Source organism: Octodon degus, unplaced genomic scaffold (genome assembly GCF_000260255.1).
Source record: "Octodon degus isolate 3935 unplaced genomic scaffold, OctDeg1.0 scaffold00145, whole genome shotgun sequence".
Taxonomy (NCBI): Eukaryota; Metazoa; Chordata; class Mammalia; order Rodentia; family Octodontidae; genus Octodon; species Octodon degus.
Genome location: NW_004524721.1, coordinates 6,004,177 through 6,016,420, shown reverse-complemented (window position 1 = coordinate 6,016,420; position 12,244 = coordinate 6,004,177). Strand labels below are relative to the sequence as shown.

The 12,244-nt window shown below is 36.5% G+C and overlaps 1 protein-coding gene across 7 annotated transcripts in view; it reads right to left on the bottom strand.

The window, feature by feature from the left end:
- The window catches only part of Arhgap21 (Rho GTPase activating protein 21), a 146,986-nt gene that overhangs the window by 17,528 nt on the left and 117,214 nt on the right, over window positions 1–12,244 (bottom strand). For all 7 annotated transcript variants that reach the window (XM_023701954.1, XM_023701956.1, XM_023701957.1 and 4 more), the window contains 4 exons: window positions 5,871–6,029; window positions 5,649–5,751; window positions 3,165–3,201; window positions 1,010–1,135 (listed from right to left, as the gene is read on the bottom strand). In XM_023701954.1, the coding sequence (XP_023557722.1) occupies window positions 1,010–1,135; window positions 3,165–3,201; window positions 5,649–5,751; window positions 5,871–6,029 (425 nt within the window). The remainder of the gene's footprint in view (window positions 1–1,009; window positions 1,136–3,164; window positions 3,202–5,648; window positions 5,752–5,870; window positions 6,030–12,244) is intronic.

Genomic DNA, 12,244 nt, shown 5'->3' with positions numbered 1-12,244 from the left:
TTTTATGCTAAAAAAAGTACTGTACTGGAAGGCTCTACATTTAGTAAAACATATACTAATGTATTTTTGTATCTGTTTATATGACACAGTATTTGTAAAAAAAAAAAATTATAAAGGCAATTTAAAAGAACAAACTGAGATGAGTAACTATTTAAAAATTTTTGATATGGAGAACTATCATTTCATAATGGCCTAACTGTGATAACCTACAGCTATGCAAAGACCCAAGGAAAGCAACAGAGTGCCTTTTGTTTTTTTGAGACTGGGTCTAGCTATGCAGTCTGGGCTACCCTTGTGTTCACTTTTGTAACCCCCAGGCTGATCTTGAACTCATAGTGATCCTCCTGTTTCAACTGCACAAATGCTGGGATAACAGGCATGTGGCACCATGCGAGATTCTGGGACTGGCATGGCATGTGGGTCCAGGGATCGAACTTGGGACCTTGTGCATGCCAGGTAGGTGTTTATACCTCTGAGCTATCTCCCCAACCACAGAATGGCTATTATTTATTTATTTATTCATTCATTCATTCTGTATTTTAGGGAAGAGTCTACAGGGTGTTCTGGGTCTCACTACTAGATTAGACTGGTAGTGATTCTCCTGTTTACAGCCTCTGAAATGCTGGGATTACAGGCATATGCCACCATGCCCAGTCTCAATTGCCATCTCAGGGCACCCTGACGGTGAGGCCAGCACAGCAGGCCCAGGGATCAAACACCTGGCCCCTATAACTTGCTTGCAGGTGCTTTAATCTGCTAAGCTATTTGGCCAGCCCCAAAGTGGCTGTTTAAACACTCAGTTTTCTTTTCCACATTGCCAGAGTATAATCCATTCCACAAGTATGCATAATATGAAAAGCTAAATCAGTGAAGTTTTCTTTCTTTTTGCCTTTTTATAGAAGTGATTGTCTTCACTGTTAATCTGGATATCTTCCCACTTTCTGAACACACTGTTCAATTTGTCAGAGTGTCCTTTTGAAAGTGCACAAGAGCTTGGAAGATGCACTACCTTTCCCTTCTCTGCGACAAGGGGTCGGAACTGGAGCCACCCTTCCTTGGCAGCATCACTGAAAACCTCAGAGGAAGAACCTTTTCTGGACCCGGAGTCCTCTGAAGACTTCTGGCTGTCTGTGATCTACAAAGAAGGCCAAGAAAAATCAACATTTGTAATAGTTATCTGAGAGAAATTGGTAATTTTTAAAAATACTATAGTATAGTATGCTCTTTTGTCTCTCATGATTCACATTTTAGTAGGAAATAAACAACTTTAAAAGACAGAGAAGAAAATGATGAACCTGTGATTTGGAGAATGTATAAAAAATGGTGAGATATAATAATGAATGAGCAAGTGACAACTATAAATTGCTGGTGGTGAGGAAAAGCCTCTCTGAAAAATAAAGCCAAGTGACATCTCTGAAAAGATGCTGGCTCCGAAAGGCACTATGAATCTCAGATGTCCAGAGCAATGAGCATCTCAGGGAGAATGTACATTTAATGGATGCACATCCATCATTAGCAATGTAAATATCTAGAGTTCACTGAGGGGGAAACGGCATACTGTAGATGGCTTAGGGTGCTTAGGATATGGTAGGGAGAGTAAAGGAAGCCTTTAAGTGATGAATCAGGGAGCAAAATCCAATCATAGTCAAAGACTGCTAACAGCTTCATGGAGAATGGATGTGAAACATACAAGTATGAAATTCCTGATACTGGAGCAATCAAGGAGAGAGGCAGGAGGCAAGGACTTAAAGCACTGTAACACAAAACAGAGAGACTACAAATATTCAGGGCATGCTGGAGTACACACGATGTGGAACGGGGAGAATGAAACAAGATACAGGTTAACGTTGAGCGGTGGGTGAACAGACTGAAGTAGTAAGACAGGAAGCTCTAAGGCATAAGCTAGTTTGGGGAAACTGAGCTCTGCTGGCCATGTAAACCTGAACTGTGTCAAATCAGCAGGAGCTCCTAACAGCTGCAATCTGTGGAAGAGCTCAAGATCAGTGAAACAAACTAGGGGAGACTTCTGTTAACATCACTGACAAAACCAGGATCAATGAAGAAGGGCTGGAACAAACTCAGGGCATGCCAACACTGCATATGAGGCAGAGGCAAAGGGCCAGCAAAGGAGGCAGTAAAGGAGCTTCAGAGGGAGAAGGAAAGGCAGATACATATGGAAGACAGCATGTGGAAATATTTTAGGAAGGGATCAGAAATTTTACTGGACAGGTCAAATAAGGTCACACAAGCTAAAAGTAAAAGTAACTGTTAGCTTTGGACCATGGTGTTCACAGAGTGCTGTTCTGATATGTGTGAAGTGAAGACAGTGGAAACTAAACCATTTTTTCTGAGTTTTACCACAAAAAAAGAAAATAAGAGTAGATGGTCAATAAGCCCATGGAAAGACTGGCCTTTGTAGAAGAAAAAGGGGTTTGAGGGAAAGAGCATTGATCAAGGCAAAGAGAGGCCAGTGTGAGCAGAGTTTTCAGTACGGTACTGTAGAAGGCATTAAGATAAGAATAACAAAGCCACAAAATACAGCTGACAGGTATTTTTGGAGATGGTAAATGAGAAAACTCCTAGTCATTCCTGTTTTTCCAATAAAGAGTAAGGGAAGGATAACAGAAAGAGGGCAGGTGGGGCTTCAAAACTGAGTGCAGAGGGAAGATTTGAAATGATTTTATGGATAAAAAAAATGTACAGTGAACCTGGCGTGGACATGGTGATGCACGTTTGTAATCCTAGCACTCAGGAGGCTGAGGCAGGAGGATCACCTCGAGTTCAAGGTCAGTATGGGCAACAAAGTGAGTTCAAAGACAGCCTGAACTACATAGTGAGACCCTGTCTCAGGAAGAAAAAAATAGTACAGTGAAACAGAAGAATTGATGGGTAGGTAGACTTTTGGCCTTGGACTGATAAAGAAAATTCATCACAAGGTATGTAAAGTACTACATATGTGACAAATATGTTTAGGAATTAAAACATTTATATAAAAATTTTCCAAAGGCAGTTAATACTTACAGAATAAAAGGTTATGATGCTGAAATACTTAGTACAAAATGAATAAAAGAAATACCCTTTCATGGTGTGCATAAGTAAATTAAGGTAAGATAAATAGAAACACTGATCATTTGCTTGGTATTTTTGAAGTATTGAATACTAACCTTGATTCCCTTCAGGCTAGGTACATGCTTAAAGGATCTGTGGGAGGGGAAAATATATAAATATTTGTATTTAGCACAATAATACCTTAATGGAATGAGACAACTTAAATATTAAAACTAACCTTTCATTAATGAGCCAGCATTTCGTTATTAGGTTAAATGTTCACTTTTAAATGTAGGTTAAAAACAGCTTATTTTATAAATACTTAAATTTTTTTTTCCTGTATTTTAGGGAAGGGTCTACAAAGTGTTCTGGGTCTCACTACTAGATTGGACTCATAGTGATTCTCCTGTTTACAGCCTCCCAAGAGCTAGGATTACAGGCATGTGCCACCACACCCAGTCTTAATCCCTGTCTCAGCAGGCCCGGGGTGTGGGGCCCGCATGGCAGGCCCAAGGATTGAATCCCTGGCCCCTGCGCCTGCCTGCAGGTGCTTTAATCAGCTGAGCTATTTAAACTTTCAATGACAGAAATTTCTTAGCTATATGGCAAATTAAAATTGTTTCTACTTCAAGTGTGAGATTTTATCTTTTGTTAGATCAAAGAAGAAACTACTCAGACTAAATATTGGGCATATATTACTAACTAAAACTGTAAGGCTGTCAAGGATTTCCATGAGGCTAGTTATGATTGTTAAGTAATTGCCATCAATAGTTCCTTACAAAAAGACTGCCACTGCTCTGTACGGGTAGGTGATAGGTGCCCTGGTCTTTATAGCCAGCAATATGAGGGGTCCCAACCCAACAGTTTACCGACTAAACACATGCTGAGCAGCCTCAGGAAGACAAATGACAATGTTGCCACTTGAAATGGCTTTAAACTAAAAATCCACTTAAAGAACTTAGAATTTTAAGAGGTAACTAAAAATGTCACTGTCTTCTCTCAGAAACAAGCCCATATACCAAGGAGGTCAGAACCATATACAAGTGTGAAAAGTGGGTACAGGAAGAGAAGACACCATTAATTTAAGTAAGTACTGAAGTTCACTCTTCGAGATATCAAAAGCAATCTCTGGTTTGGAACAATAGGAAGTAGGGTGGTAGAATGGTCAGAGGAGCCTCATGTGTCACCATGGAGAGTAGAGGAGAAATCAACTGCTGAAGAATCAGTTGTAAACATAAAAGAAAAAACACATTTAAGAAGTAAACATGGCAAGAATTTGCTATAATTTAGAAATTGATTTTTTTCAATATGATTCAAAATCCAAGTCATAAAACTATTTTTAAAATTCTACTAAATGTTTAGAAAAAACAACATTCTTGCATTGTCAAAAAAAGAACAAAATAAAAACACTGAATTGGAAAAAAGACCTGCAATTCTTATCACAGAAAAGTGATAGCTTCCTTCATATAAAGAGTATTCAGAAGTCAACAGAAAAACCAGTTGGATAGAGACAAAAGATAAGAAGAAATACTTCACAAAAAAGACTATAAACATCTACTGTGTGTGGTGGTGCACACCTGTAATGCTAGTACTTGGAGGCAGAGGAAGGGGAATCAGTGAGAGATCAAAAACAGCCTGAACTATAGCAGTGAGACTCAGTCTCAAAAACAAAATCAAAAAAGGGTAATTTGTTGTATAGTAAATGATGTTCCATTGGTTTCAAATTACAACTACAATATGATACAATTAGATTTGGAAAAAAAAACAAAAGTAACACACAGCATCACTGAGGGTACAACTTCCTTGGAGACAGGATCTCACTTTGTAGTTCAGGCTGGCCCTGAGCTCACTCCATAGCTGACATTGGCCTCAGACTCGCAGAGATCCTCCTGCTCATCCTATTGAGTGCTAGGATCCCACCACACTCATCCTTGAAAACTATCTTAAGACATTGTGAGTGGCAATGTAAATTGCTTTATGGAGAGCAAATGACAAGAAATATTAAGATTATTACACTCCTTGATGTAATAATCTTGTTTTCAATTATATTCACAAATGTGCTAAATGAACTATGTACCAATATATGGCAGTAAACTATTGTTTGTGGTCATACATAATTCAAGCAAACTTAATGTCTACTAAGAAGATATAGAATATTGGTTAAATATATTACAGTACAACAATTCAGTGCAAACCACCATGTAAAAAATGTGGCAAAAGTATATAAACAGAAGGATTTCCCCATCACTGTGTGCACCAACTATCTTTTGCTCATAAAAATAATTAAGACATGAATACATGGATGTATAAGTGATTTTATACGTGGTCCAGGTCTAGAAGTAAACACACAAAAAGAGCAACAGTTATGTTTGAATAGTGCTGAATGTCTAGGATAGCAGATGTATTTAATACCTACATATTTGTATCATGTTTGGGTATTACTGATTTTAAAAATTCAATTGGATGTTACAAGTAACAATTTGTTTTTATCTACTAATATAAAGTTAGAAAATATAAGGCAGCCTCTGAAATTCAGTAGTTACATGCCAAACTGATGCTCAACACTCATTCACATACAAATATTTATAATTATCACTTACAATTTTGCATCTTCTCTATAATCATCCAGACCTTCATCATATGATTTTGATCTTTCTGTCTTTGAGCTAGGCTGGGCATCCAGGCTAGGAGGTCCCACAGATTCTGTAATTAAAACCCAACATCCATCTGTTCGTAAGTGGTTTCCAGACTCTTTTAATGGTAAAAAGATCAGCTCATGTAAATCCTGAGGCACAATTTACATGACCACTCTCGGAACATACCTTGGTCATGAGAGAGCTGACGTCGAATTACAGGAGCTGAGGTGGTCAGGCTGGGCAGAACTGTTGCTAATGAAGGGACTTGTGTAGCAGAGGCAGAGATGACAGCAGAGGCAGGGATGTGTGCAATATCATGGTCAATGCTAGGGCTAGTTGGTTCATCTATAAGCAAAAAGGAAAACACATATTAGAATATTAAATGACTTATTGCTAATAATACAACCAACAGTTAATAATCAGTACTAAAAGGTCCAGATAACGTCTTTATTATTAACCACAAAAGTGCCAATAAACAACATTTGGTTACTAAAACCATTTACATAGGTATTACTCTAGTAATTATAAATATTTCTAGGACTACAATATAAACAAATGAGCTGCTGCTTCTATCAGCTAATAACCACCAGAGTTCCAAAGTTTGCAATTATTTGGAACATAAAACCACCCAAAAAATTACTTTTTAAATTTTGAATGTATCACAGATTGTCAATTCAGGAAGCTAGGCAAAGTGATGTGGCTTACTACCTTTTGAAGTATCAGTTTCTCAAACCTTCCCTTCTCCCTCCATTCCCATACAAAAGTTACTGTCAATTTTTTAGAAAGATGACAATGCTCATTTGAAGGGCCAGCAAGATAGCTCAGTGGACTAAGCACCTGCTTAGGCAAGCACAGGGACCGGGGTTCAATCCCTGGCACCCCATGCCACACCGGACCTGCTTTCAGGCACAAGCTGAGCCAGCCACCAAGTCTGGGTGTGGTGGCACACCTCTGTAATCTCAGCACTGGGTAGGCTGAACACAAGAGGATCACTATGAGTCTGAGCTGTGTAGTGAGACCCTGTACAAAATACATTAAACAAAACAAAACAAAAAATAATGTTCATTCTGTTGCTGCCAGAAGAAATTATGCACTATCAGGACCACCAGTAGTCTATTGGGCCCTTTCATGTAAATCACAAAAACATCCCCTCTTGCCCAAGTGGATGCTGGTTTTGACCCTCTCCATTTGAGGAGAGGGTCAAAATATATAAAAATATGAGTATTTTTAGGTGCTATAATTTCTTTTTTTTTTCTATTTAGTAAAGATCTTTTATTGTCTCATTAAAATATCACAGATTGGCTTTACAATCCAGAAGCTTGTTTCTGTGGCTGGATTAACTCTTGGATCTTATTCATCTGGCTGCTGAACTGTTCCCTTTTCAGAAACATAGATACCATCCAAAAATTTTCTAGTATCCTTGTTTCTGACTGTTGTGGCTTGCTGAATCAAAGCAGCTGAATTTAAAAAAAAAAGCAGCCGAATTTGAAACAAGCTCAATGTCATTTCCTTCAAGGATTAGCTCATCTTTCTGGGCTTGAGATACTGAGCAAGCAACACCTGCCCTTATATGAACTCCGCAAATGTATTTTTCACCCAAGAAATTCTGGATTTCGACAAGAGGCCCATTCTCCTGAATGATGACGTTGATGGGTAAGCGAGCATACACAGACCTCATCTTGTGACGGAGGCCCAGTGTGACCCCCTTGATCATGTTCTGTATGTGACTACAGATCGTGCAGACAGTTGCCAACTCCAAGAAGACTGAGTTCCACACTGATGTGACTGAAATCCCTCTGTAGGGGTCCTCTGGGGCCCTTCACAATAATTGTGTGTCCTTTTAGAATGATGTTGAAATGTCAATGGTCTGATTGCTAAGAATGGTCTTCATTCTTGCGGGAGATGCGGTAAAGAACAGGTGCTATAATTTCTAAGCTTCTCCAAAAGCCTGTAACTATCTGTCATAAACAAATCCATATCCACACATATCAGCTGACACATTAATAGTGTTTACTAAGTATTAGCAGAGTCTAAATAATACATTACTTCTTGTGATTCTTATGAATTCCTAGGAAACAGATACTATTTTACATTGGAATAAATTAAGTAATTTCTGCAGAGTTGCAAAGCTTTAGAGATGGGATGTGAATCCAACTTGACAGCTGGGGCCTGCTCTGTAACTGTTTTCCCACTGATGAATTTGCACAAAATTCTTTTTTTTTTTCCAAAATTCTTACTGTTATAAAAATATCAATTTAAATTCTAATATTTCAGGCTCAGAGAATGTAATATAATAGGATGCTAGAACTATGATCCTTAAATTTAAATGCTTCATAATGAAATCTTTTAAAATATGGTATAAAAGATCTTGATTCCTTGATTCCAAATATCAAGCTGCTTTATCTGTATTGTCTTAATGATTGGTATTTCAATAAAGGCTCATGTTTAAAAAATTATAAAATCTCAATTTTATGGCTAAAATGAGTAAATTCTGTCTTAAGTTTTTTTTAAATTTTCATTTAAAGTGGTTCCTTACACTTTAGCCACAAAAAAGGTATTTAATTTGGTAAAGATAAATATTTAATTTTACTAAAATAAACAGTATTTAAAACTATTATTATGTTTTAAATTACCAGAAATTCAGTGCTTTCTTTGAAGTGGTTTTATGGCATCCACTAGTTTACTATTCAATGATTCATAAATATTGACGGGAATGTGAAATACCATATACTTTAGAGATTATCTGGCTTTAACAGTATTAATACTATAAATAGTCTGAAGAAATTTTTGAAGCAAAAAAACATTCACAATATGATATCTACAAGGCAAATATGATAGAGAAAAAGATAATAATTTTTTGAAATTTAGATGATACTTGTATAAAATAATGCTTCTAAAAGACTAGCAACTACCCCTGAGGATATGTAGTTATTACTGTTACAAAGTGTGAGATGTAGAATTATCTTTGAGAAGAGTGATTTTATGCCTTGAAAAGTAATTTAAAAAAATTATGTATGTATTTAAAATAAACTATCATGGAGTGAAATTTATAATGTGCATAGATTAAGGATTAACTGTCAACAGCACTGGGGGCAGTGCTTGGGAATGAACCCAGGACCTTTGCTCTGAGCTACATCACCACTCATCATCCACTCACTTCACACTTTGAGACAGGGTCTCTCTAGGCTAGATCACTAAATTGTATTGGCTGGGCTAGCACTTGCTATTCTTTTGCCTTGTATCCTAGAATGCTGGGATTATAGCCATGCACCACCATACCCAGCATCAAATGCAATTTTTTTTTTTTCAGTAAGCTTGGTTTTCCAGGTAGCATTCATCGTTCAAATTCCTTTATCTTACTGCATTTTGAAAGGAATCTTAAAAATTGATATATAGTTGCACATATTTATGGGACAGGATGTAAGATGTCAGCGCTACACTTATACTGTAATGATAAAATAAAGATGACTAGTTTATCATCTCACACATTTATCATTACGTTTCGTGAGTGCATTGAAAAGACCGTTGTAGCTATTTTGAAATATACAGTTCATTACTCTTAACTATAGCCATTGTACTACCAAACAAAATTTTAGTCACAAAATCTCAGACTACCAGAATGTAGTCTATGTAGGTGTAACTTTGTAACCACTGACCAACCTTCTTCTCAAAATTCCCTCATTTCTGGTTAATCATTCTTTTGTTCTCTTCTGCAAAGTCAACTTTTTTAGATTTCATATATGAGTAGTATTTATCATTCTTTAGGATGCCCAGTGCCAAAAAGTCAACAAATGCTGGCAAGACTACCAACAATCAGGGGAAATCTTATACACTATTGGTGGAAATATAAATTAGTACAGCCATTGTGGAAAATAGTATAGGGGTTCCTCAAAGAACTAATTACTGTATGACCCAGCAATCCCACTACTGGACACAAATCCAAAGGAAATACAATTTGATGTCAGAAAGGTATCCGTACTTCCATGTATATTGTAGCACTATTCAGAAAGGCCAAGTTTTAAAATCAACCTAAATGTTAACACCGATAAACAAATAATGTATACATATACATATATGTGTGTATATGTTCATACACACACACAAAAAAACAGTACTATTCAGTAACAAAAAGCACAAAATCTCATCATTGTTGATGACATAGATGGATCTGGATGACACTGTGTTTAGGAAATAAACCAGACACAGAAGGACAAATACATACAGAAAATTTCTGAAGCATGTTGGATTTAAATAATCTTGGTTTTAATGGAACACTCCTGTAATCCCATAACTCTGGGAGCCTGAAACAGGAGGACTCCAAGTTCAGGCTCAGCCTGGCAAATCTTATCTCAAAATGAGAACATGTAGAAGGGCTGAGGATGTAGCTCTGTGCAAAGGTGCTGGGCTCAAACCTCAATACCACAAACAGTAACTTGGTTTAAGCATATGTTTAAAAAAAAGGTGGAAGGGTAGATACTCATCTGCTCAAGGGCATAGGACTGAATACAAGAGGTGTGGGAGAAGAGACTCACTGGGTTACTCATTTCTGTACTGTTCACAGTCTTTAAAATAAATTCATTTTATTAATGTTAAGAAAATAAAAAGCAGGCTAGGGATGTAGCTCAGTGGCACAGGACCAGCCTGGCAAGCACAAGGTTCTGAGTTCAATTCCTAGTATAAAATAAAAAAATAAAAATAAAAAGAACTTAGGTGTATTTTAAAACCACACACAACTATATTACCTCATGTTTATTAATTATACTGATAAAACTAACATCTTAGCCCCTTTGAAAATATGCATGTAGAATATCATGCCTTCTGCAAATAATGACAGTTTAACTTCCTCCTTTCCAATCCTGATTCCTTTTATTTCTCTTTCTTGTCTAATGGCTCTAACTAACAAAGAATAAGCAATTGAAATGAGGGAAAAGAGAAAAAATACAAAGAAAAAAAGAAATGGGGAAAAAACTCATGTAAGTATATACACAGTAAAGGTAATATGACTGCTACTAATTTCCATCAATTTTTTGAAGGTAGCAGTAAATATTTAAAATTCTCAATTTGAACAATTTTATATGCTAGTATCTGTAATTCGAGGAACTACGCTGAAGACAGCAATGTGCAATACAACAATCACTATTGAATACCTTTCACTCTCTGTAATGCATATTGTTTCTAATGTCTTACTGAAAGAGTTAATGTTTAATTGATCGGTCTTGCATGCCTATATCTTGTAATATAAGGAACAAATTTGATGACATAAATAAAACTGCTAATTTTCTATTCCTGTTTTGAAATACCATACTATTTTTATGTTGCTTTGCTTTTGTCTTTGTCCTTATTTCTCTTTAAAATAATATGTAAACTTTTGTGCTAAATTGCTATTTGTTGTGATGAACCCAAGCTTTACATCACTAATGCTAGACTATGCAAACACAAGAATAATTCAGGTTTATCTAATTTTCAAGGCAATAAGATACTTCAGTTGTTCACAGGAAAAAAATTCAACTCTCCTATAAATATATTCAAAACCTTTATGCTGTCACATTTTCAAGTAAATTTTTATTTTTATTTCTATTATTTCACAATATATTTGGTTGTTGTATGGTCTTACTATGCAGCTCGGACTCAAAGTACTCCTCCTGCTTTCAGCCTCCCCAGCGCTGGGATTACATGTGGGCACCACTATGCCTGGACTCTGGCCAGCTCCACTGAGCTATCTCACTGGCCCTCAAGTAAATTTTTAAATAAGGAAATAAATATTCTGTCACATAAAAACAATCTATCATCTCTATTCTAGACATATTTCATACTATATTAAGGCATTAATAGATGAAAAATACATATTTATAAACTGGGGCTGTAGTACTGCCAAGTAGCATAATCTTCTATGTTAAATTGAATAATGTAACCAAAGAACTGACTTAAGAAATGAGTCTTTAAAAAAAAGAAAGGAAAAAGAAATGAGGCTTTAACCCTCGAGTGGTGATGCATGACTATAATCCCATTTACTCCAGAGCTGAGGCAAGAGGACCACAAGTTTAAAGCCAGCTTAGGTAACTTAGTGAGATGCGCTCTTAAATAAAATTACAGAAAGGGCTGGTAACTTTATCAAAAAAAGAAGAGACTAAACTCCATGCAATTAGGGATGCAAAGAGCGAAATTCTACCAGATCCTGCAGAAATCAACCATAAATACCCATGATCTACACTCTTACAAAATGGAAAATACAGAATGAACAAATGGCTAAATACATATCAATTACCAAAGCTTAATCACGAATATATAAAAGTTCTAAATAAACTATCATCAGTCAATGAAACTGAAGATGTAATTAAAACCCAACCAACAAAGAAGAGTCTAATGTATAGTGTGCCTGGGGAGAGTCACATGGAGAGAAAAAACATTTTCTCAGGCTTTCACAGAGAGCAAAAGGGTCAAGCAATGGCCGTGACTCATCCACATGTCTGACACTGACAAAAGGATGTACAAAAGGTGGTACAGGATAAATCCTGAGAGTATTTGGCTGACCTTATCAGATACAAAAGTTACATTTCTTG